At 36.8% G+C, this 23,975-nt stretch overlaps 4 protein-coding genes across 7 annotated transcripts in view; 3 read left to right on the top strand and 1 right to left on the bottom strand.

Moving 5' to 3' along the window:
• Nucleotides 1-1,526: 1,526 nt before the first annotated feature.
• On the top strand, nucleotides 1,527-3,365 carry Der-1 (derlin 1). Of its 2 annotated transcripts, XM_090158099.1 has the most exons (10): nucleotides 1,527-1,652; nucleotides 1,730-1,816; nucleotides 1,890-2,059; nucleotides 2,129-2,240; nucleotides 2,306-2,370; nucleotides 2,453-2,479; nucleotides 2,549-2,644; nucleotides 2,715-2,767; nucleotides 2,835-2,945; nucleotides 3,010-3,365. In XM_090158099.1, the coding sequence occupies exons 3-10, from the start codon at nucleotides 1,907-1,909 to the stop codon at nucleotides 3,137-3,139; spliced, it is 747 nt and encodes a 248-aa protein (XP_090014225.1). In that variant the 5' UTR covers nucleotides 1,527-1,652; nucleotides 1,730-1,816; nucleotides 1,890-1,906; the 3' UTR covers nucleotides 3,140-3,365. The 2 variants fall into 2 exon arrangements, with proteins under 2 accessions (XP_090014225.1, XP_090014224.1); XM_090158098.1 differs by having other exon boundaries at nucleotides 1,546-1,816.
• Sac1 (phosphatidylinositol-3-phosphatase SAC1) lies at nucleotides 2,234-7,635 on the bottom strand. 2 transcript variants are annotated; one of them, XM_090158097.1, is made up of 16 exons: nucleotides 7,508-7,635; nucleotides 7,215-7,309; nucleotides 7,062-7,139; nucleotides 6,874-7,001; nucleotides 6,523-6,672; nucleotides 6,176-6,457; nucleotides 6,027-6,113; nucleotides 5,897-5,965; nucleotides 5,758-5,837; nucleotides 5,599-5,697; nucleotides 5,401-5,539; nucleotides 5,267-5,336; nucleotides 5,125-5,197; nucleotides 4,812-5,068; nucleotides 3,880-4,029; nucleotides 2,234-2,375 (listed from the first exon to the last, which is right to left on the bottom strand). In XM_090158097.1, exons 1-15 carry the CDS (start codon nucleotides 7,537-7,539, stop codon nucleotides 3,920-3,922), a joined length of 1,749 nt encoding a protein of 582 aa, XP_090014223.1. In that variant the 5' UTR covers nucleotides 7,540-7,635; the 3' UTR covers nucleotides 2,234-2,375; nucleotides 3,880-3,919. The 2 variants fall into 2 exon arrangements, with proteins under 2 accessions (XP_090014223.1, XP_090014222.1); XM_090158096.1 differs by lacking the exon at nucleotides 2,234-2,375 and having other exon boundaries at nucleotides 3,468-4,029.
• A 146-nt stretch (nucleotides 7,636-7,781) lies between these two features.
• On the top strand, nucleotides 7,782-10,526 carry LOC149927066 (protein disulfide-isomerase A4-like). Its single transcript, XM_090158650.1, has 5 exons — nucleotides 7,782-7,906; nucleotides 7,974-8,953; nucleotides 9,301-9,457; nucleotides 9,529-9,786; nucleotides 9,850-10,526. Exons 1-5 carry the CDS (start codon nucleotides 7,828-7,830, stop codon nucleotides 10,323-10,325), a joined length of 1,950 nt encoding a protein of 649 aa, XP_090014776.1. The 5' UTR covers nucleotides 7,782-7,827; the 3' UTR covers nucleotides 10,326-10,526.
• Nucleotides 10,527-10,939: 413 nt separating this feature from the next.
• The window catches only part of LOC149927064 (uncharacterized), a 173,772-nt gene continuing 160,736 nt past the window's right edge, over nucleotides 10,940-23,975 (top strand). For both annotated transcript variants that reach the window (XM_090159356.1, XM_090159355.1), the window contains exons 1-2: nucleotides 10,940-11,471; nucleotides 17,072-17,152. In XM_090159356.1, coding sequence (XP_090015482.1) covers nucleotides 11,100-11,471; nucleotides 17,072-17,152 — 453 coding nt within the window. In that variant the 5' untranslated portion in view covers nucleotides 10,940-11,099. The remainder of the gene's footprint in view (nucleotides 11,472-17,071; nucleotides 17,153-23,975) is intronic.

Genomic DNA, 23,975 nt, shown 5'->3' with positions numbered 1-23,975 from the left:
TTTGCAATTCAAGGTTCGAAAACCGCGTGTACTGGAATGAGGGGATTATTTTCTGTCCGTAAAACTCCCGACTTGAGTGGAGACAACGTAGGGGTAGCAGCTGCAGCCTGGAAGAAAGATCAGATAATCTCTGCATCCGCCTGTTACTACACTTCACTATTATTCCCTCAAAATCTCATTTTTGTTCACGTTTATTACGATTTGAATATTTCTAAGACCAATAGTTCTCACATATTGCTCGCTTCATTAACTTTTTATTACATTGTGTTTGCTTCTCGGACAATTAAGTTGACGAATGACCTAAGTACCATTCGATTTTCCAGGCCCGAGGTTTAATTTTCGCGGAAATTTAGCACATAGAAGATGTGCTTCGACGACTTGTTTTTGAATGTTGTTTTTGACTTGCAAAATTATTTTGGTACAACTTGTTACCTGGACGTATTTGATTAATATGCCTTTTTACTTTGCCAACTTTACATTAATATCAATGGGGGCGGGTAAAAACTTTTAACCAAGTTTATTCGTGATCTCACCACGAGAGGCGCTGCGTGTCATTTTCGTTTGAAACCGACAAAGCGTATAAATAATAATATAATTTATATAAAATATTTAAAACTACTCCTACCTATGAAAATATACGTTTGTGCCTAATTTATCAAATGCAAAAACGCGCAACTTTTGACCATTTTAGGCTTTTTTTAGCACTTGTAAATATCAAAGATAATATAACTACGTACCCTAGATTCGAAATCAAACTCCTTTCACGTAACGCAGGCTCTTACCAAAGATAATTTAAACTCGTACCCTAGATTCGAAATCACTCTCTCGCGCGTTGCCGATAGCGTTTACCCACTTGCCGACGGAACTCAGAAAAAATTCGCTCCATGGTTGGGCCTTACCGCAACCACGGCCAACTTCGATTACGCGCTATATAGCGCGGCAGCGCGTGATCGAAGTTGGCCGTGCCGCAACCGATGGAGCCCGATTTTTCTGAGGTCACGTGCCGGAAAAGGGTAAACGCTTCGTAACAAAACCGTCAATGAGAAAGCTCTCAGTATTCGAATCTAGGGTATGAGTTTAAATTATCTTTGTTCATACATAGGATAAAAATTTCTATACCGCCATCAATTCTCCGAAATAAATTTCAACCAGAGAACAATATTATCAATATAACTGAAAAAGGTTTTCGATAAGGTAGGGCTCGCGAACACGGAAATAAATATAAAAAAGATGCTGGACCAAACTAAATACGTATTAACAATCATAGATGGCGATAGCTGTTTCAGAAAAGAATGTAGTTTTCGCAAGATTAAGAAATATAATTAATGAATTTTTATTATCAGAAGTAAATGAACATGAGTTATTGAAACTGGCTTAAAAACTGGAAGGCATTTTGTCTATGTGCCATACGCTAGATCATTGTCGCTACCTCGAAGGCTCGGAAGAGCGTGTTGCGCCAACTAAATTCGTTTCAGTCGCAAATATTCCACCATAAAATAATAATTGATGATAAAGTCCCAAACCAGAGAGTGTAAAGATTATTCCCAAACCCTCCGTTCATTTTCATCATTAGTCTCTTACGCAACCTTTCAACGGTTCAACCAATCAGTTAGCGTGTCGTTGCGTCCGCTCGCGATTCGTGAACAAACCACGTATGAATTGTTTCGAGACCAAATTCAATGAAGTTGCGATGATACAAAATACAAATTTAAGTTTATGTATAATTTAGGTTGTTTACGGAATCTTTCAGTCGTCTAATTCACAATTTAAAAGTTTTTTGTTAATTAAAAAATTACCCTTTCTACTTTTTACAAAGGTACTATACAATTATTGACTTTATTAGCACGAGTATAATTGGGCCTTGGATAATGGAAATTTTTATTTTAAAGGGAGTTTTTAATCAAGAATGAGTGAGATACAAACTTGGTTCAAAAGCTTACCAACATGTACACGATACTGGTTTGGTCTTTCCGTTGGTTTTGCACTGTTAGGAAGAATAGGTTTAATCAATCCGTATTATCTCATTTTAACATACGAACACTTTGTTAAAAACTTTCAGGTATAATGTATATCTGCCATAAATATCAACTTCAGACCTCAATTGCTTATTTTATTTACTTTCTTTTAGATATGGAGGCCAATTACGGCATTGTTTTACTACCCAATAAGTCCTAGTACAGGCTTTCATTATTTACTAAATTTATATTTCTTATATAATTATTCCATACGATTAGAAACTGGTAAATATGAATTTTCTAACGAGAATATGTTTCAAGCAATAACTAATTTTAAAATTTCAATTTAGGTGAATATGCAACTCGTCCTGGTGATTATTTCTTCATGCTTCTTTTCAATTGGATAAGCATTGTTGTATCCTTAAGAAATTCAATAATTTAAACCAGATTAATCCCTTTATTAATATATTTGCTTCCTTAAGTCAATTTCCCTTAAGCTTATTGCCTTGTTTAGTAATATAATGGTAAGAGTTCCCCCTTCTACACATTTTACTTAATACTCAAATTAACAAACAAAACTTTAAACTGTGTAGTTATTGATGGACCCCATGGTTTTAAGCGTATTATACGTTTGGTGTCAACTTAACAAAGATACCGAAGTTACATTTTGGTTTGGAACAAGATTTAAGGTAAATACAAATGTTACCCCCTAAAATACCAACCTGTGAGAGAGTTGCTCATGTTACAAATTTTTCACAGGCGATGTACTTGCCTTGGGTTTTGATGGGTTTCAACATGATTTTGAGCGGAGGGTAATTAGGATTTTATTTCCAATCTAAATTATTTAAATGCCTAATATTTTTATATTAAATTTTGAAGTGGACTTTATGAAATTGTGGGAATTTTGGTGGGACATCTATATTATTTCTTAACGTACAAGTACCCGCAAGATTATGGTGGTCGTCGTCTTATAAATACTCCGGATATCATGTAAGGCAGTGTTTGGGTTTAATTATTTTTAACCCTTTTTAAAAAATGCACATTCATTACGCAGCTATCAATATTTTCCAAGTCGCCAAGGCGGAGCAGGGGGTGTTGGACAGGCACCAGCATTTAGACAGCCTCCACCTCCAGCAAATAACCGTAGAGGTCATGATTGGGGTCGTGGTCATAGGTTGAATTAAACACCACACTTTCTAACCCAAGCAACTGTTTTGTATAAATTTTACATGGATTTTTTTAAGTTAGTTTATATCCCTGTAACTCACAAATAAGGTTTGTCGACTAACTTTACTAAAGGTTGGTAACAAAAAGCTAGTTGACAATCCCTGTTAATTTCTCCATGATATGTAAATGTACAGTTACTGTAAAAAATAAATACTATCGGAGCTGTCTTATTTATATACAGTATTTTGGATTTTCTTACCTTATAAATTTATTAACAATTAAATGGGTGTAGAATCTACAAGAACAATTCTTATTTACATGAATTCAATAAGTGATTAAATTAGATCTAGATTTAAAGGAAATTGGACCCTTAAGAAAAAGTTCAATCTAAAATAAGTCTTTTCTATAATAAAAGCTTTGGCAAGAGTTTTCAAAAAGACCTATTTTTAACAATGAATGAGGTCAACAATATTTAGTTTACTTTTTAGATTTTCTCTTTTGAAAGACAAGCTAATCTGAAATCTCGTGCCAGGCTAAAAAATTAAGCCAATTTTTTAAAATTTTAACTTGGTAAGAAAAATATTGGCCCATTATTATTTAGGAAAATAAGCAAATAATTATATAATGCAAATATTGAAGAAAAAGGGATAGAAACCGGATTGATGAATATCACTTGATTTTGTTTAAACAACCCATAATCTACCACGGTGCTGTTTATTGTTATAGATAGGAAGAATAGGTTCAGATTTAATTTTACTTTTCCGAGGGATGGAATTTGATTCTATCAACTCCTGGCATCAGTCCATTTTTAACTTGGGGAAATTTACAAATTCTTTGCCATGGATGTAAATGTAGGCCCAGACTGTTGCGATCATTAAAGCCCAAAAGAAAGTGTAGATTAAGGTATCTGAAAATATTGAATTAATTAAAGAGTTTAATATTTGTAATTAGGGCTGTGCGAGTACTCTGTCCCGAGTCTAAATCGGGTACTCAAGACTCGAAAATCGTTTTTCTACTACTCTATCGGGTATCCGGGTCCTTTGTCAAGGCTTAAAAATTACTATTTATTTATTTATTATCACAAAGCCGTAATAGGCTTATATGCAGGCTTCCAATCTTTTACAGGTGAAATGGTACAAAACACAATGTAATACAATACAAAATGGGGCAAGAACAGTAACAATTACAAAATCAGAACTAGAAGTGGAAGAGTTTATAAATAAAATTAACAATACCCGACCAGTCCATTATTTCCCGTCGATTATTTTTTTGCTTTGCTTCCAAATATTCCACAAATTTTTATTTAGTAGTTAATATTTATCACAAAGCAATAAATCTCTGATAAAAGTGGTAATAAAATTTAGTTTTTGAAATTTTTTTAATACCAATTGGAAATTTCAAATTAGTCATATAAATTTAATAATTAGTTAAGTACATAATGAATAATTAGTTAAAATATTTTTTTATGATTTTAAATGGATAAAATTTTGGGCTCTAATAGGACTCTATTAAAAAATTAGGACTCTTAATTGGCCTTGAAAGAGTTAAAATCCATTTCTTATGGACTCTAAGACTCGAATGAGTATTGGAAAATTGGACTCGCGTGTCTTCAAAACTCAGGATTAGACTCTAAACCTAAAAAACAGGACTCGCACACCCCTGTTTGTAATAAATCAGCCGTATACATACCAGTTGCCATAATTATAGACAGGAAACACATTGAAATTGCGGTTAATAAAATTACGGGGACGGCTAAAGACTTCCAGTCTTGTTTCTCTGCTAATGGGCAGGGAAGTTGGGTCCCTTCATTTTCTTGAATCTCGTAATTTCCCAAAAATAAATTTATAGCATCTTGTCGCGTTCCGTCGGCAAAGTTGTTTTTATAATAACGAATCATGGAGTTCAGTCCATCTTTCATTAACCCAAATTTGGTCCTTGTTCCAGTCCTGTTAAATTTATTATGTATTACGTTTTAAATAGTATTAAAAGTAGAAGAAATTACCTTGTAAAATCAGTTTTTAAAGCCCCTGTACCCGCATACTGAATACTGCAAATGTCTGCATTATCTGCCCAGGCTTAATTGAAATTTTTTACGTTAATTGTAAAACATCTAATAGTTGGTAGGTAAATAAAATTAAAATTACCATTTTTGTAAATTTCCTCAAAGTAGATTTGGTCTTCTACATTTTGATTGGGTTTTAAAATGCCTAAATACTGTAAAAATCAATAAAAATTTAGTATTTTTACTTCTAGACCCTAAAGTTAATCATATACATACCGTTAATTGCTTTTGGAGGCTTTTTCTGGCGAGCATGCTCTGAACTACGTTAGTTCTGTCCAGACAATCGATGCAATTTGTCCGGAAAACACCCTCTTGTAGCATTGTTACAGTCCCATCTCGCATCATTAAGAAATACCTTTTAAAAAAAAAGTTTATTCAAAACCATTTTTAATTTAAACTAAAATTATATCTTACTCCATCTTATCTAGGGAATCCGCTATTCTATCCATCAAAATAGAGAGCCTGTCCCATCGCATTTTGCCACATTCATGGTGAAAGTCAAACGAAACATAACTGAAATACAGGGTTTATTAGAAAAAAGTCTTATAACATAGATAATAAAAATATAATTACCTTATATCAGAATTGTTAGCTAATTTAGAATGTTCCGCAAAAGCTTTTTCCAGAACATCTTCTGATCCTTTATGATCAATCTAAACATTCTATTAATGCACAAAAATATCGTAGCAATAATTAAAAGTAAATATCTTACCAGATTAATTAAAATTTGGGGGCCGTATGTAACTAGCTGAGTGTCAAAATGGCGTTGAAATCCATTGAGCTGAAAATAGCCAAAAATTGAACTAACAAAATCTTATTATCTAGTTTAGCCAAATAATTACTTGTGGTTGACTTTCACTCATTTTCGGTTTGGGTTTATATTTGATATTCGGATACTGGTTCCAAAATAATGGAATAGACCCTCTGGTCTGAAATTTTAAAGCATTTTAATTAAATTTCCATAATTCATACGTTTCCAATAACAATATACCTGAACAAAAGAGCTCCTTGCCCCATCAAACTCTATAATCTGTTCAGTTTCAACAAAATTAGCAACTTCTCCTAGTGGATCAACTCCCCTCATAAAATAACGTGTTCCAGCACGAAAACAACTCCTCCGTGATAATAAGATCCAAGTAAAGATTTTTTGATTTATATTACATTGCTTGTAAATGATGCAACCATGAATTACTGGTAAACAGTATCGAACAAGCTCCGACTGAGCTTTGAGTTCCTTAAGCAAGTGATGGTTCCAAATAAACCTGCTATCAGCCTGCGTAAACAAGTATTCAGTAAGTAAATGCAGTTTTTCTGTACATTTTCTCAGTTATAAATTACCCGGTCACTAAAGGGCAGTTCTAAGAAATCTGGACTAGTGTTATTTAGCCTCTGTAGAGTGTGGCTCAAATCGTAAGATGTAGAGTAGTAGAAATAAGGCGTTTGAAGCACAGTTTGAATCATAGAAACGTACTGCTTATTGAATTGAACCTAAAATTTCATTAAAAGATACTTTGAAATACAACTTTTTTTAAACTAAATAAGCATATATCATAGCGACTAGATGGTTAATTTGAGGACCTGATGCAGAACTCAATGGCTTTGATCAGACAAAATTAGGATTGATTTGAGAACCAGGTAATCAAGTACCTAATTTTCTTAAAAACTAATAATAATTTTTTTCATTAATACCTGCTGATCGGTTAAATGTAAAAGTGCTCGTGAATAAGATATGATATCCGTGTCTTCTATCCTCCATATTACGTGACCATTTATTTCTCCAACTTTGCTTCTTTTGGTGATTACGATCAAATAAGGTCCTTAAATTATGACCAGATTATTAGTTACTTGTGAAGTAACCCTCCATTAACTTAAATTACCAGCTAAGAGACGAATAATTCCTAGTATTCCACATATGGGTTTAGTTATGGCATTTTCAGCAAGATGCCCTAGTTTGTCTGTAATGTAATTACGCAATAGTTGGGAATTTTGGTATCAAACTTCTATAAAATCATTTGCAATGAATGGTTTACCTTGCAATTTAATTTCTTGGGATACTCTGTCAATTACTAGGAACTCATTCTGAACTTGAGTTGGTTCCACAATGAACCTCTCTGATGTAATATGTCTTTACAAATATAAGGAAAAATATTACCTTATAATTAAATTGTGTTATTGAAATGTCTGGCAAGTACAGCTACTCCTGTTCTAATTAAATTTTACGTTATATTTTATACATTTTTAACTCAATGAAACTCTAACATGATTCATTAAAAGGAGAAAAAGCACTTGCGCTAATGTAAATTAAAATAAATTTTTAACTTACAGCAGAAGTTCATCATAAACTGTGTTCGCCATCGACTTCTTGTGGTTAGAGACGTGCAGGCGTACACTTTATTTTTTGAGGCTAAATCATACGATAATCTCGATAGATGGCAGGTGCTAAAATTAAATTGGCTTCTCTGCTAATGAAAACCGTTTCCTTTTTGGGCAATAGATGGCGAAATTTATTGTGGTTTTCGTGACCGGCGAATAGCGAATCAAAAGCTAACGCGTTTTTGACATTTCTTGAGTCTTGACAGTCAGCAAACTTAGCATCATAGCGTTAGTCAGAAGAATCGAAGAACGCTTTTATTTTTGGCGAAAATGTTGGGGTTTCGGTGTTTTTATTTATTTTTAATATATTACTTAACTTTTTGTCATTGCGAAGAGTTTAATGGAGAGGGTAATTCTATAATTTGAAGTATTTCACTTCAATGTTTTAAATTTAAAAACTGATTGTACTTATTTAGAAATACCAGTTGTTGAAGGATACCATGTGTCAGAGGATGAAGATGTGATGGTTTTAACTGAACAGAATTTTGATAGTGTTATCAAAGCAAATAAAATTATACTAGTAGAGTTCTACGCACCTTGGTGTGGTCATTGTAAATCTCTGGCTCCTGATTATGCATCTGCCGCTCAAACACTTAAAAACGAAGACCCTCCAATACCTCTAGCCAAAATTGATGCTACAATTCATGAAGGGCTAGCTAAGAGATTCGAAGTGCAAGGTTTCCCCACAATTTTCCTGTTTAAAAATGGTGAAAAAAAAGAGTATGACGGCCCAAGAAGTGCCTCTGGAATTGTGGAATATATGAAAAAGGAAGCTGATCCTAATTACCAACCACCTCCCAGTGACGTTGTTAGTCTTACGCAAGATAACTTCACAGATTGGGTCAATAAGCAAGCTTTAGCTTTGGTAGAGTTTTACGCTCCTTGGTGTGGGCACTGCAAGCGTTTGGAACCAGAATTAGAAAGAGCAGCTTCCACTTTATTAGCTAGCGATATAAAAATTGCGAAAGTTGATGCTACAGAGAACAGAGAATTAGCTGATAAATATGAAGTTAAGGGCTATCCCACCTTATTTATTTTCCGGAAAGGAAGCCATTTACGCTATCAAGGTCCTAGGGAAGAAAGGGGTATTGTAAATTATTTGAAAGAGCAGGCTAAACCTCCTAGCAAGTTGATTGAGAATGTAGCACATTTTGAAAAAATCACGGCCGGAAAAGAAGACAAAGTGGTTGTGATAGGCTTTTTCAACACAGAAGACAAGCTTTATGAAGAATATATAAATGCTGCAAATACGCAAAGAGGCGAATATTTATTTTACCACATTCTCTGCCCCAAAGTATTGGCTATATCCAAAACAGAAGCTGGAAACATAGCTCTGTATCAACCTGAATTTCTACGTTCCAAATATGAGCCAAAAAGACAACTTTATAAACCTGAGGTAAGTCATTTTGTGCGCTAACGAGAATGTATTCAGATTAACAGAGACTATAAACCACAACTAAAGGGTTTTTTTTTGTGATTCTGTACTGGTTGAGTGTAGGGAGCTGTTGGTTTGCATGGCATGAAGAGCTTAATTCCCCCCCCCCCCCTCATATGCATTGTAACCCAGCCACCTGAAATAAGGACTTTAAAAGTCGCTTGATGACTTAGGCGGTGGTGCTTTGGATATTATTATATTCTCCCTTTGCCTATGTGGAGAGAGCCTGTGATTTTAACTGAGAATCTTTGTTACCCCAAAAACATTTTTGGAATTTAGAGGAATAATCTTTAATATTTTTTCCACAGGATGATGCAGTTTATCATGATATGGTGAATTTCTTTGATAAATATCGCCTTCCACTAGTTGGACACAGAACAAATTCAAATGCAGCCCTTTATAGCACTCGTTATCCTTTGGTGGTTGTATACTACGATGTAGATTTTGGCTTTGAAAATAGAATACGTAAGTATTATCTGACTTTTAATAGTTATATGTGATATTTTTCTTAGTTTTACACTTTTTTTTCTCTATAGAAACTCAACTTATCAGAGAACAAGTACTTAAAGTAGCTAAAGAATACACAAGTTCTGGAGATTCTACAAGAGCTGTAACTTTCTGCATTGCGAAAGAGGATGAATTTTCCCAGGATTTGATTGATCTGGGCTTGGACGATAGTGGGGAAGATGTTAATGTTGGTCTGTTTACTGCACTGTCGATTCGATTTGCAATGCCATCAACGGATGACTTTGATGCTGATGTTTTACGCTCATTTGTTAGAAAAGCTCTTAAAGGTGAAGAGATGCGAAACAAAGTCCAATTTATTAGCGTACACTCATATTTCGATTATTTTTCAGGTGGAATCAAACCTAAAATAAAATCCCAACCAATTCCAAAGAAAGACAAAAACAGTGGTTCTTTAGTTAAAGTTGTAGGGTCCACTTTTAACGACATTGTGCTGGAGGGTAAATTTGGTGAGGGGGGAAGAAAGAGTGTGTTAATTGAATTCTACGCCCCTTGGTGTGGTCATTGCAAAAAATTAGAGCCCAAGTACAAAAGTTTAGCTAAACAGTTTGCACAGACCCACTCCGATCGTTTGGTTGTGGCAAATATCGATGCGACAGCTAATGACATACCTTCGGAGCAGTTTAAAGTAGAGGGATACCCAACTGTCTACTTTGTATCTCACATAGACTCTACAGATGAAAAAGCTAAGCCCAAAGTTATTAAATTTGATGGTGCGAGCAGAGAGGTGGATGATTTTAAAAAGTTCGTTTTGGAACAGTTTGGGGAAGATACGGGAGATTTAAAAAGTGAAAAGGATGAATTATGAGCTTTAATTTAAGTATACAATGTGCCAATCAACTATTTCTTAATTTCCAATGGTTTTTTGAAGTTATAATTATTGAAATTAAAAAAAAAATCGTGGGTTCTTCCAAATATAATATCAGAAAATGATCTGAGGGTATACATCTTTTCCAATTTACCCCACATTAATATTTTTTTATAAAAATAAAAATCTTTTTAAAAATTATTTTGTTGACTTTTTTCCTAGTATTAGTTGAGTTTATATGTTTATAACCACATTGGCGTTAATAGAGTCAAAAAGTAAGGTCTTAATTTTTTTAGGGGCCCCAAATTCTACTTTGCACAGGGGGGCCCACAATAGTGTTAATCCGACCCTGTAGGAGTGTAGCCACAACCAATTCTGATTAATATATTAAGGCGTTGATGACATTTTTTGGCAGCCAGGTTGAACAAAAACTTGTTACTTCACATGAAAATATTTATTTTTACAATTTATTGTGATATGATATTTTTTTGCCATTCCAAAGCGTACGTAGAGATCGTACATTTTGCCGCAAAAAGTTTAAAACAAAAACTATTATAGATTTTGCCAATCAGAATTCGACGAAGAGGGGCGCAGCGGTAGAGTTCGTCTGCTATCTACCTCTCGAGAGCAGCGTTCGAAATTTATACGTCGGTGTTTTAGCGTTTGTTTCCTGCTATTCGCTTCTTCAGTCAGTGAGGTCAAGTTTTTCGCTAGACTCGTTTTTCGGCTTTTGGGCGAAGTATTTTGTTTTGCTTTCATTTTAAAGAGGAAAAAATGATATCGTGCTTCCACGTAAAAACAGAGGATAGCCCAGTGCCGAAATATAAAGTCAATAGGTGGAGACGCAAAAAATCAAAGACTGAGAACGAAAATTCAACGAATATTTTGGAAAATTTCAAGGAGCGGGAAAATGCAAATATGCCAAAATTACCAAGGCCACCGTTAACTGTAAACGTAACGGATATTAGAAACTGTAATCGGAACAATATGGAAGTAGAATCTACGTCGAAAGTCAAAATTAGGCCACATTTTTCGCCAAAATTGCCGGCGGTCAGAGTTGAAAGTTTGAATTTGCCGGACGGCTCCTGCTTCAACAGATCTATGTTATTGCGTTTCTCCATGAAATTATCGGTAAAAGAATGTCAGGTATGTTTCATTATTTAATTATGTAATTAATATTGAGTATATCCCCTTAATTTTCGCGCACAAAACGTAATAGTTTTGGCGTCTATAAAACCCCAAACCGTTTATTTGATAAGTGGGCCAGGTGACTCATAAATCGGGGACGTAGTTTTTCATTCGACCTAGCCCTAGTATTCCTGTAATTTAAGATTGTTTGTAGAAGAATTTTTGGCATCTTTATTAAAATACATATACCTATAATAATGGTATAATTACAAGTTGTAGACTGTTGAGCGCGAGGGGCTAACCACTCTTAGAAAGTCTGTACACCGGATTACGCTTAGATTAGCACTACCAAAGGCAGGGACTTCAAAGACTACGCGTAATCCCATTAGTACAGTCAAAGGTACGGCTCTGTACACCGATTACGCGGAGTGATCAGCCCCTCGGTTGAGCGTAACTTTTCCTCTAGGAGTCTTTCTCGGGCCGGATGGGAGGGGAAACTGGAGCCCGGTGCCCGGTTTGGAAATCTTTTATCAAGTTGCTCCCTAAAAATATATAATTATTTCGAGTAACAATGTCAATCTCTGGGGCCCAGAATTGCTTGTTCGGGGCCCGGGCCCACTCTCGGTGGCCCTGGTTCTACTCGCCCTTTCAGTAGGAAGTTAGGAACCCACCCTCTGCTAAACGCGTCTCTAGGCTTAAACCAGTTTCCCGGTATGAGTTGTAGTTTGATTAAACGAGCTATAGAAAATATAAAGAGGAATAGCATCTGTAACTTTTGTTGACATTCCTCTTCTATATTTTCTGCGAATTAACCAAAATTGTAAGGTAATTTTTATTATGATTCTCCGATAATAGATTTTCTATAGTTTATTAAGCCTTTGTTGGTTACAAGGCCGTTTGCTAATCATTCCCGGAACTAAAAAGGCGAAGCCAATGACTTAACAAAGAACACGCTTTTTGAGTTAAAAAAAATTCGGAGTTTGGCAAGGTTGTTCAACTTCTAGTGAATCGTCTAGTTGGTAAGAGAGTCTTAAACTGTCTGAGCCTTTTAGCTTGTCATATGTAATTTTAAAATATATAGAAAAACAATTTCTCAGAATTGTCTGTTAGAGGAGATTGCGCAAGATTGTGGGTATAGTTTCTTGCCAAAAACAACTTTTGTTGGAAAGATGATGGAGACCTATTTAGACCGAGTTTGTTTGGGTTATCCATTAAATGGGCCAGTATAAACTTGGGTTCCTATCTAATTACCCTCGACCCGTTAAAACAATGGGGAAACCTTAGACCCGTGTGCCAATTTCGACCACTTTTTTTAAAACTATTTAGTTAACGTCACTTTACCTTCTCCCGTTGTTATAATCTACTGTCAGGTGAGTGGTTTAACTCGGAAGACCTAAATGCCGGAGACAGACTTCTATTGTTCACCTGAATATACGTATAATTAGAGTTTCCTGATCTACGCCTATCAGCGGAAATTCCTCCTTTGTTTAGTTATTTTAATTAAAGGTGTTATTGTTTCAAGGCCATGGCTAAGTTTATTTACGGCCGCTTGTTTGCAACAATAACCTAGACTTAACTTTTTACGGTATTTTACGAATTTTTACATACGGAATTATCAGGTTAACAGTAGGCCAGCATGGTTCCACGAACTTGAGCCCAAAATGTTAGGAAAGTTGCTTATTTTTTTAGATTTTGGTGGATTATTTCACATTCTCCCATGTATGTATTTTCGCCATCTTGGAAAATGGCTGCCCAAATCGATAAAATTACGCGTAACTCTGGTTCTACTTATCCGATTAATACGTCCTGAAATTTACAAATACCCGTTTATATAAAATCTATTTATATTTTATGGAGACTAAAAGCATTGAACTTTCAGTTAGCGTTAAGAAATTGTTTGAAGCTTTTTATAATTATAATAAGCTGGAATCCATACCTTTACTTGGAATGCTTTTCGTGGCAGATTTTCGTCACGATGTGGCTGACTGTTTTTTTGACGTCACTATGTTAAATTAACTAACAACAACGTGAGAGGGGAGCTTGCGCAGAGGGGATTTTTTTATCTCGTAGGCGGAGCCAAAGCCGTCAGAGTGATCTTACCATACGCGATACGCCAGGATAAGCATTCCAAGTAGAGATATGGATTCCTGTAATAAGCTATAGTTTTATAATCTGTAACAGGTCATAGGCCCTACTAACAGCTATACAGAGGACTTTAAAAAAGTGAGAAAGTTCTGGATAACCTTGCCACAGATAACCACTAACATCCTTACACTATCTATTAGTATTGCTTCAAAACGTCTGTAGGTATTTTTGGAAAGGGGAAACAGAAGTACTCGAAGTAAAACCCCTTTAACAGACGGAGAATGTGTCTTTGGCCAACCATAAGGCTATTATAATTAATTTCCTTAAAATATACTGAATAATCACAAAGAACACCAAGATCTTGGGTTCAAGGTGAAAATATATTTTTATTGCGTTCAGTTCCCTATCTTAAGCTGAGGTTAGGGGCCCAATCGAGCTCTGGTTTATTCGCCACGGCATGAAATACATCATTTTATTAATAAATTTTTGTTTTAAGCAGTGTTACCTAAATTTAAAAAATTAGAAATTATTGCCTTAAAATGACGTAGATAAGCCAAAATCACCAATTTACACTAAACGTTTTTTTCTGAAAATTTATTTTAAGAAAGAAAAATCTAAAAGACGGTTCATACGTTTTCAGAAAAATCTTTATTTCCTTAAAAATAGCAAAAAAATAAAATACCTAAAATAATCTGGCAACCCGGCTAGTATATTTGACTAAAATAGCCCAAACCTGAATTGTTTTTAATGACAATTTTTTTGTGATTTAAAAATATATATTTGCTACATTATTGGCACCTGTCATTTATCACTTTGGAACGCTGGTTTTTAAAAAAAATTAATTTATCAAAACAGCGGAATTTTTTAACGAAACGTATATCCGTCGTATTAGACTAGAATCTACGAAAACATCAGCTCTAAATTGCACGCTCAAGGTCTATCGAGTTAAAATAATACACTTATTGTTTGCTTACCCGAAGGTAAATTGGCAAGAAATAGCTTGGCAACAATCGTTCAGCCTTGAAAAGGAAATCTTAGTGCGTCCTTTTAAGTATATGTATAGACCAATTTGTGACTCGAATAAGTGAACAGGAGAGCTCCTACTTGTATTTCTAGTTTAGTACAGACCTTAGAAACAATTTTTAACTTAGAAGGCTGTATCTCACGTCAAATGTGAGTTTTTATAAATACATTTTAAATTCGACACTCTTTTAGTAAGCTCAAAGAAAATATGTTTTTCAATGGAAGAGGCTTAATTTTATTACCGGAAGTTACATACTCTAAATTACCCGAGACCATAAATCGGTTGCTATTTATCTTCTATATTTTCTTAATCAATTTAAAACTAAACATTTAAAAAATTTAATATTCATAGTATAAACCCTTGTACCACTAAATTCTTTAATCGCATTAATTAATAAATTGAATAAATGAGTTTCAATAATATCTGACATACGCGCAGTGGTATCTTCCCATTCGACCGAATTCCGCCAATGGTTTTGATGAAATTAGCCCAAAGGCGAGTTTTGTATTTTTCTAATCGACCGACGCAATATTCAAAATTGAGCGACCACAAAAAAAAATAGTTTTTCTTTCTACTCCTTTTGATTTTTTATGGAAGCGTTTTAATATATTTTTAAGTCTGTTAGGTTAGGTTAGGTAACACTGCATGCTGTTCTGACAGATGCTGAAACGGATAAAACCGAATCCTAAACCCGGAGAAGTGCGGTTTTTTCGGTGGAATGGGATTCGGCGCAATGGAACAGATTTCGCGCAGTTACAGACGAAAAAGTAGATGAGGATGGCACTTTGAAGTCATACCTCAGCGTGACCTCGATGACCTATGATAAATACCATCCTAATAGTTATTTTTAAAGCCGGTAGGTGGTTGGTGTGGTTATTGAAACTCGTTTATTGAATTTAATACTTTGAATATGGTAAATTAATTCCCTCTACCTTACACGATTCAAAAGAAAATGACTTTTAAGGTAAGGGAATAGAGTAGTAGCAGTCCTTAGCTTGGGCTAAGACCTCCATTTTCGGTGCAAGGTTTTTTCTATAAGAAAAATCATGGGTGACGTCATAGTACCTTTACTTTATACAGTGCGTTTCAATTTGATCTCCCAGGCATTTTGCTCAAAAACCTTATTACCTAGAAATTTGAAATTTTACACTATCGGGGAAGGTCGTTGTTATTTGTAAATTTCAGCAAAATTGTGACATTTTTCATGGTTTTGAAGTTTCAATTTTTTTAACGCAGACGAAAACTGTTAAAAAAAAGTTTTAGAGCATACTCTAAAACCTTTAATGAATTTGGTTTAGTCGGAATAGGTAAATTTTTCACTGAGATATTAGGTCATGGAAAAATAACAAGTTGGTAGTAGGTGGCCAAAACCTTTACACAACTAATTTAAAAAGAAACCTATCTAAATTGTAATGTTTGTATGGCGGTTAAAAATGAAGGTTTTTAAACAATTTGTTTTTGTTTTTCCGAAAGTGTTACAAAATTAAAAAAAAAGGAGATTGTAAGAAATCTACGAAAATTGTCTAATGCTTGTTTTTTTTCATGACCTAGTATCTCAGTGATAAAATTTACCTATTCCGACCAAACCAATTTCGTTAGAGGTTTTCGAGTATTCTCTACAACTTGCTCATTGATACAATTTTCGTCTTAAACCTATCGTTAAAAAAATAAAAATTCCATCCGTGAAAAATGTCACGATTTTGCTTTCCCCGATAGTGTACATCCTGAAATTTTAAAATTTCTAGGTAATACAGTTTTTGGACAAAATATCTGGGGCGTTCAAATTAAAACAACCTGTACAGTAGCGTACGAATAAAAAAAAATGCTACCTGAGTTTAAAAAGGTTGTAACTCTAGCTTTAGTATAGCCCGAATTACGATGTTTTTCAACTAAGGTAACGAAAAGCTCCATTTTAAAACCTTATACTATATAATAAATGTATATTGTTATTGTAGATAAGTCTTAATTAGCATTTAATGAGAGCAAGCGAGACTATAATTAACCGTTAACTAGTTTTTAATTTCGTTTAGCCGACCGTTATTATTGGCAGTAAACATCTCTAGAAACTTAGAAGTGAATTAAAAAATATCCGGTAGATGTCGCGATGGCGGCTTACGACGAATTCTTCGGGGATGACAAAGCATCGCTGGGAAACGTCCATTTAGGGGATTCAATGCCTTCGAAATTGGTGGCAATGTTGGGCTCGCCGCCTAAAGTGCAAACTGATGTTGATTTATCGCAATCCGATCAAGCCACCCCCGCCCACACGCCCACACGCCCCATCCTTCAACTCTACATCCCCCCGTTAACAACATCTCTCGCTTCTCGGACGCTGTCCGGGAGACGGACAGCGTCCGACGGACCTTGTTAACTTGTAACCGATAAAACCCTGTTTATCCATCACCATTAGCCGCCTCTTCCACTGATTTTATCCTTTGGTGGAATTCATTTTTTATTAGGACCCTTTCCCACATAACGATTATTTATACAGACTGATTTGCTTTTCCAGTATATTGGAAGTTTTCTCGTGGAGGGCTCTGACCAGGAGTCCAAAGCCCAATTCGTCACCGAGCAGTTGCAGAGATTAAAGGTAATTGGAAAGTTTTTTTTTCTAATTTGGCGCTTTTTATTTAGGTCGGTGAAAATAAAGGTATCTTGTATCTTTAAACATTTAATAATATGGACCAATAGACCTTGGATAAATAATAGTATTTCCTACCTGGATATAGCAATCTATAGTTCCGCGTGCATTTGCTAAGTGTTTGTTACGGGTTCTGCCTTGTAGAAGGCTAAGTGTTACGGGAGTTTCGGAAATTCACCCCTAACTTCACCGAAGCGGCACTGCTATCGCAAAAGCCATTTGCTAGTCAGGTTTTTTTTCACGTGATATATCCAGATAGGAACTACTACTAGTAATCCAAGAATAGACATGGTACAAGCCATAACTATTATGGTTGATTTAAAGTAGGCAGTTTATTTTCTTGGCACCTATTTATAGCGACAAATTTATTTTTCTTAAGTATTTTTCAAAATATAGAAATATTAAAAATTAAATATTATCGCAAAACTGTATACCATGGTTTACTTCATATATTTCATGTATTTAAAATAATAATTATAATAATAATCAGCTAGGCTAATACACAAAGCCTTTTAACCTGTATTATATATTACATAAATTATATTGTGAAATATTATTATAATTTAAGTTATTGTCCAATTTTCAAACGAGCCAATCAACCCAAGGGATACTTTTATGTCAAGCTTTTTGGTTCAAAATATAGCTTAAGTATCTTGTTTTGATTTCGACGCTAGCGACATCTTCTGGAAAAAGAGTTATTTAACGTCGAGCCGACACTTTCTTTAAAGTTTAAACCATATTTTTTACGAAAAAAAACAATTTCTTCTAAACCGTATCTTGTAAAACCAGCTGAAAGTACATTGAAAACGGTAATAGTGAGTGTAGAGAGCTGTTGGCTCGCGTGGCATGAAGGGCTTGCTACCACCCTCCTACGCATTGTAACCCGGCCACCTGTTTAAGGCATTATAAATCGTTAGATGACTTGGGCTTAAAGTGGTGCCTTGGGTATTAGCCTAGTTGATTATTATTTATGATTATTAAATTATTAACCTGGAGCCTGCGAAGGTAAATAATTGAGAGATGACGACAACTCCTCACTAGGATCATATCATATACAGGGTGTTTCAAAAGGTTATGGTTGTAGGGGGTGAGTTGAGAAGTATTCCCGTTTCCCCCCTTTTTCCTACGATGAGTTAAAAGAGCGCCAGAGAGCTTCAAAGTGTGGCCTACTAGCCCCTGGAAGTAGGCTGCAACAAGCGCCAAACCAAGCAGCAGGGACTTTAAATACTGTTTAAGTTTACTTTTTCACGCCGGTTTCCTCGAATTGTTTACAAAGTCCTTTTTAACCTATCACACGAACCCAAACCTTAATGTTCGCGTTTCCCTGCTGCTTGGTTTTGCGCTTGTTGCAGCCTACTTCCAGGGGCTAGTAGGCCACATTTTATATATTAAATATGTGGTAACAACGTCTTTACCACCAAAAAAATGTTTTACCACAGAAATAAAAAAAATTAGGGAACTTATTAGCCTCTAGGGAAGTAATCACGTGTTTGGTTTCCGAGGTCCCCCCCCATTTTTAGAGGGAGGAATGAAATAACCAATCAGAGCCTAGTTAGGAAGCTAGTACGGTGGAAGTTTCGTTGCGGAGGGGAGGTGTGAAGTTCCGCTAATAAACGGCGAAATGCGGGGAAAACTGTCGACAGGAGGAGTATAGGGGGGAGGGGGGGACTGCTTTTAATTACAGGCAAAACGTTCTAATTGCCCGGGTCATTTATAGTTCAAAAAATTAATTACGTTCACCCTTCTATCATCACGCGTTTGAAGAGTTAGCCCATCTCCCTTACTCGGGTATTAAGGGCCGGGTGCAGGGATCGAGCATTTCATTTCCTAGTCGTCCCTCGATCCCTGGGGGGCTGGGGGTTTTGAAGCCCCTCTCGGATTAAGGGCCGCGCTGGCAGGTCGATTTATGTCCGGTAATAATGATGATGAGTTCCCGAACGGATCATCAACGGATCCTTCCGCGAGTGCCATTCAACTCGATCAACCGCCATTTTTTTGGTCATATTTTCTTTTGGCGTTATTAATTCTTATTTACATCGACGTTTTTAATAGGCGATTCCTTTTTCGTTTCCGAGAATCATTTTTTTAATAAGCCTCGTTCGAGTCGACTTCCTAGCCTCCTCTAACGATGAACGGAAGTGTTAGTAGCGATTCCCCCCTTTTAAGAGAGGAACGATATTTTGTTAATAAGGTATATCGACTAGGCTTACTTGATATCGAGTCCCTTTAAGGTTTAACGCTCGCTTTACCACACTTCTTAGGCGTTGCGATAAGAGTCGGGTGAGATTTGGAAACCCCGGGCCAATGTTATTATTACGGAAAACTCGGGGAACTATTAAACGACTAGATCGAGGTGGCTTGTCGTCGGGATGTGTTTGAACAGTGGGTAGAGCGCCCACTCTCCGATCATTGTTTGTCCCCGGCAAGGTGATCTGTCACTCTGCCAACTGCCAATAGCGCTTAGTTGGCCTCTTTATTGATGCTTGTTCGCTATAGTGTAGCCTGTCAAGGGAAACCAATAAGCCAGTCAGTACCCTAATTCTCGGGGGAACTTCGAAGCCCTCTCTTACGTAACCGAATATCTAATGGGAATGCCCATAGATCTTCAATCTCTGATCTACTACAACGTTTTCGCTTTATTCCTCCGATATTTTTTATTTCGCGCCAAGGCTTAAGGTGAGCTCATTTACGTTATTTTTTATCTCCACCAGAGTCGTTTATTTTTATTTTGCACCCCTTTTTCGCGGGTTGATGGGTGCAACGCGGGGGAAAGACGCTCATTTGCGAGTAAACGCGGGCCTCTCTTCTAATGCGTTTTCCTATATTTCACGGGCATTTTTCCTTTTCCCGCTCGGTCGCGCCTAGCCCCACTCGCCACAAGAAAACGCTATCTAAGGCCTACAGCACTCTCTCTTTTTTGTCGTTGGTAATGCGGATAAAAAGACCACAAAGCCACCTAAAAGGGGCTGGTTTTTACGGGACTTGAAAGGTGAATTTGTCATCTGGGTATACCGGTATAGTGTCGGAGATAATTTAACCTATTTTGGGTTGCCCCTGGGTTAAATAGCGTTGCTTATCATTAGGCCGTTTTTTTTACATATTCGTGTAAGTTGGGCGCATGTTATTGAGTGATAATGTTGAGACTCTGTAATGTATCCGAAGTTTGACGACGAACGGATTTTCGAACCATTGATTTATCATGATTTTCTGTGATTTAGATAGATTTATCACGATTTTCTGCGATTCAGATTGATTTATCACGATTTTCTGCGATTCAGATTGATTTATCACGATTTTCTGCGATTCAGATTGATTTATCACGATTTCATGTGAGTTAGATGCATTTATCACGATTTCATGTGGTTCATATTGAGATATCACGATTTACTGTGATTTAGATTGATTTATCACGATTTACTGTGATTTAGATTGATTTATCACGATTTACTGTGATTTAGATTGATTTATCACGATTTACTGTGATTTAGATTGATTTATCACGATTTCATGTGGTTCATATTGATTTATCACGATTTCATGTGGTTCATATTGATATATCACGATTTCATGTGGTTCATATTGATATATCACGATTTCATGTGGTTCATATTGATATATCACGATTTAATGTGATTCAGATTGATATATCATGATCACCTGTGATTCAGATTGATATATCATGATCACCTGTGATTCAGATTGATATATCATGATCACCTGTGATTCAGATTGATATATCATGATCACCTGTGATTCAGATTGATATAATAAGATTTCCTGTGATATACATGCAGATTAGTTTATCACGATTTGGATTGATTTCTCACGATTTCTCACCATTTTCTGTGATTTAGATGGATTTCCATTGATTTCGCACACTTTTTCAGTATATCGCCATCTTTGAGTGATTTCCATTGACTTTCTGATGTGAATGTCAGTGTATTTATCACGATTTGTACACCCGATTACTTAAGTGACTCCGTTCTCTTTTGAATCTGAAAAATGATAATTCGACTTGAGACATTTCCGCTCCGACATGGCCCTCCCCGGGAAAAAAAATGAGTATGGATTCGTCATTTTGAAGTCGCAGCCAAGGTATCACTCCCTCTAAATGTGTCACTTTTTCTTCATTTCGAGCCAACACCTTTCTCGCATCTCCTAGTCGTAAGAAATTCCTTCTTCTCCCCCACGTAAGTAAGCCCTAGCTGTATCTGCCGATGTCCGCACCCGCTCCCATCCTATTACCAATCTACGATTTCCCGTCTTGGTACAACGGCTCTTCTTCCTTAGATTACATCTCCGTTTCTTGATATATTCTAAAAGCCTCCCGTCCCCGCCCTCTCGCGGGTACCCACGTTTCCCTCTAGACTATATTCTTCGTCTAGATTCGGCTGTGGATGTACGTTATGTATTCTTACGCGTTAAGAGTACACTTTGCCAATATCTCGGTTGCTGCGGGGGACCCTACTTCTATTGGTATTATGGCGACTTATGGCAGCTTTCGCGTTGGTTGGTGCCGGGGTACTTATTTGACACTAGACGTCGGGTACGAACTGCCACGCTGGCGTAATATACTTTATATCGGGTTAGAATTGGTACATAACACCTGTGTTTGGCGACATTTCGCGGGGCGTTTGGTGTTTTTGGTGCATGTCTAATGAGGCGTTGGCGAGTCCCGGGGGGATGTTTCAGACAGTCTAGGACTTCTTGGTTTGGGCTTAGGCTTAACTCTGTTTTCTTCGCAATGCCGTTATGGCTCGTTTGATGTCGGCTGCGGTAAAATTTCTTACTTTCTTTCGGGCTTCCCTTAAAAATACAAATTCCAATTTCGTCGGGCATCCGTGGTTGCTCTCTTGTTTTCCATTTTCCGTTTGTTAGACGCCGAGATTGTTTTATGGTAATGTGGCCACGGAGCTCTCTGAAGTTGGCGATAGCAGACGGCTCTGCGCTTATGGCACATTCATTTTAGTTCTTTTTTCCTTAAAAGTAAGTTATATATTTCGATTTGTAAGGAATTTATTTTTTAGTGTCTTTTTAGGAAGGTTTTCTTACAAGCGGATGGTTCTTAGAAGTTTTTATTAGTGGAGCGTGACTTTACTGGTATACTCGAAATATTTTTGGGTTTTCATGTCCTGACGCGGCAATGTATCATTTGATGAACCCTTCTGTTGATGTATTTGGTATCATTTTGTCAGTGGCGTAACGACAAAATTTGGGCTCCCCCGCAGGATATCAAAAGGGCCCTTTATAAAAAAAAATTTTTTTTATTTCCCCCATTTTTACAAGTTCTCTGAAAATATTGGGGATATGTGCCAGATTTCTACATTTTTACCAATAGTTAAAGCATAATTTTTTTAGTTATTTAAAAATTTAAATAAATTTTAAATCAATACTTAATACGAAAGGGCCTCCTATTTGGTGAAAATGTCATGGGCCCACCCGCGGTCGCGGGGTCTGCGGGTCCTTAGTTACGCCACTGCATTTTGTAACATAAGTTTCATAAAATTTAATTAACACATTATTTGAACAAACAATATGGCGAGCAACAACTTCCTAATTGGAACTAAATCCGTAAACCCAACGGTTCTCGAGATAGTTTTTGAATGACCTTGAAGACATGGTTCAAGGGCATTAAATTTGATACTAGTAAATGTCCCCCTGCACGAGGAATATTCCATATAAATTTTAAATTTTCGTTTTTAGTGTACACCGTGTATATATACTAACAGAATCTGATGAAATGAAGTACATAAGATTAGTTCAGGGGAATATGAAAGATTTACTTGACTAACTGATTATCTTCAGATATCTGATAATTCAAACCTGAATAACCTGATCAGTTGGCCGTTGGAAGAACTGTACTGTTCAAGTATGACTTTTTGTATAAAACATTTTTTAGCGAAACAGCGGAAACGTAAAAGCGGTTTTAATTACTGAAATTATTTAATTAATTCTGAAAATTAACAGAAAATGACGGATTAGCAAAAACTGAGGTTAGATAAAAAGGGGTGGTCTAAAAACGGTTCCTCATTCAGAGCTGTATAAAGGCATGTGCCAAGTGTACCATGGTATCGGGCCCTAAATGGGTCGGAGTGTGCAATAACTGGTGGCTTTACAGAGGAGTCGGGGTCCGGCTCTTGTAACCCGTAAGGGCGGTGGCGCACTGGGAGATGTTAGCTCTGATCAAATGGTCCTATCGCCACCTCCGACTTCGGTCAGGTTTGGGCTGGATACTGAACTTCGGTTCAGGCTAACGGAGAGGGGCCGGGCAAACTGGCCGCCTCGGCGGATTGGGTTGCCTGCTGTGGGGCTGCGGGCCTCCGTATGAGGGCGCGGCGGACCCATCTCTCGGCCTTTTGGATCACGCCGGGATCTCCGGTGCCAGCTGTGCCGGGTTACTTGGACTGCTGTGTGCCTGCCGTTCCCCTTTAGGCTCTCTCTCCAAAGGGCTTGGCTCCCTGCCTTTGTAGGTGGGGTGTCGGCCGGAGTTGCTAGAGCATCCGTTCTCTATCCCACTGCTGTGTGCGAAGTGGCGGGCTGGTCGTCCCATTGTTGCACCTTCTGCTGGGTTGAGCGGCTTGCGTCGAGGGTGCGACCATCAGTAGTGGGGTTCTGCTACCCATGCTGGTTTTGTCACCTGTCCGGGCTTGTGGACGCTGGCGTAGGGCATTCTGATGATAGGCCTCCGCTGGTGTGGTTTCTTGATTTTACCGGTACAGCGGGCTATCAATTCTGACAACATGTACCATGGTATCGGGCCCTAAATGGGTCG

Source organism: Leiobunum rupestre, chromosome 9 (genome assembly GCF_980474605.1).
Source record: "Leiobunum rupestre chromosome 9, qqLeiRupe1.1.hap1, whole genome shotgun sequence".
NCBI classification, from domain to species: domain Eukaryota; kingdom Metazoa; phylum Arthropoda; class Arachnida; order Opiliones; family Sclerosomatidae; genus Leiobunum; species Leiobunum rupestre.
Note: the sequence above shows the minus strand (reverse complement) of the source record. Positions and strands in the feature narration are given on the sequence as shown.

Excerpts from the sequence above, each read along its gene's own strand:
- Der-1 (XM_090158099.1), top strand. The coding sequence starts at position 1,907 with ATGAGTGAGATACAAACTTGGTTCAAAAGCTTACCAACATGTACACGA. Across the intron at positions 2,480-2,548 it reads CCTTGTTTAGTAATATAATG|TTATTGATGGACCCCATGGT; the intron begins GTAAGAGTTCCC and ends TAAACTGTGTAG. Across the intron at positions 2,645-2,714 it reads GGTTTGGAACAAGATTTAAG|GCGATGTACTTGCCTTGGGT; the intron begins GTAAATACAAAT and ends AATTTTTCACAG.
- Sac1 (XM_090158097.1), bottom strand. The coding sequence starts at position 7,539 with ATGGCGAACACAGTTTATGATGAACTTCTGCT. Across the intron at positions 6,114-6,175 it reads CAAGGAGCTCTTTTGTTCAG|ACCAGAGGGTCTATTCCATT; the intron begins GTATATTGTTAT and ends TTAAAATTTCAG. Across the intron at positions 5,540-5,598 it reads GATTCCCTAGATAAGATGGA|GTATTTCTTAATGATGCGAG; the intron begins GTAAGATATAAT and ends TTTTTTTAAAAG.
- LOC149927066 (XM_090158650.1), top strand. The coding sequence starts at position 7,828 with ATGTTGGGGTTTCGGTGTTTTTATTTATTTTTAATATATTACTTAACT. Across the intron at positions 8,954-9,300 it reads GACAACTTTATAAACCTGAG|GATGATGCAGTTTATCATGA; the intron begins GTAAGTCATTTT and ends TTTTTTCCACAG. Across the intron at positions 9,787-9,849 it reads TGTTAGAAAAGCTCTTAAAG|GTGGAATCAAACCTAAAATA; the intron begins GTGAAGAGATGC and ends ATTATTTTTCAG.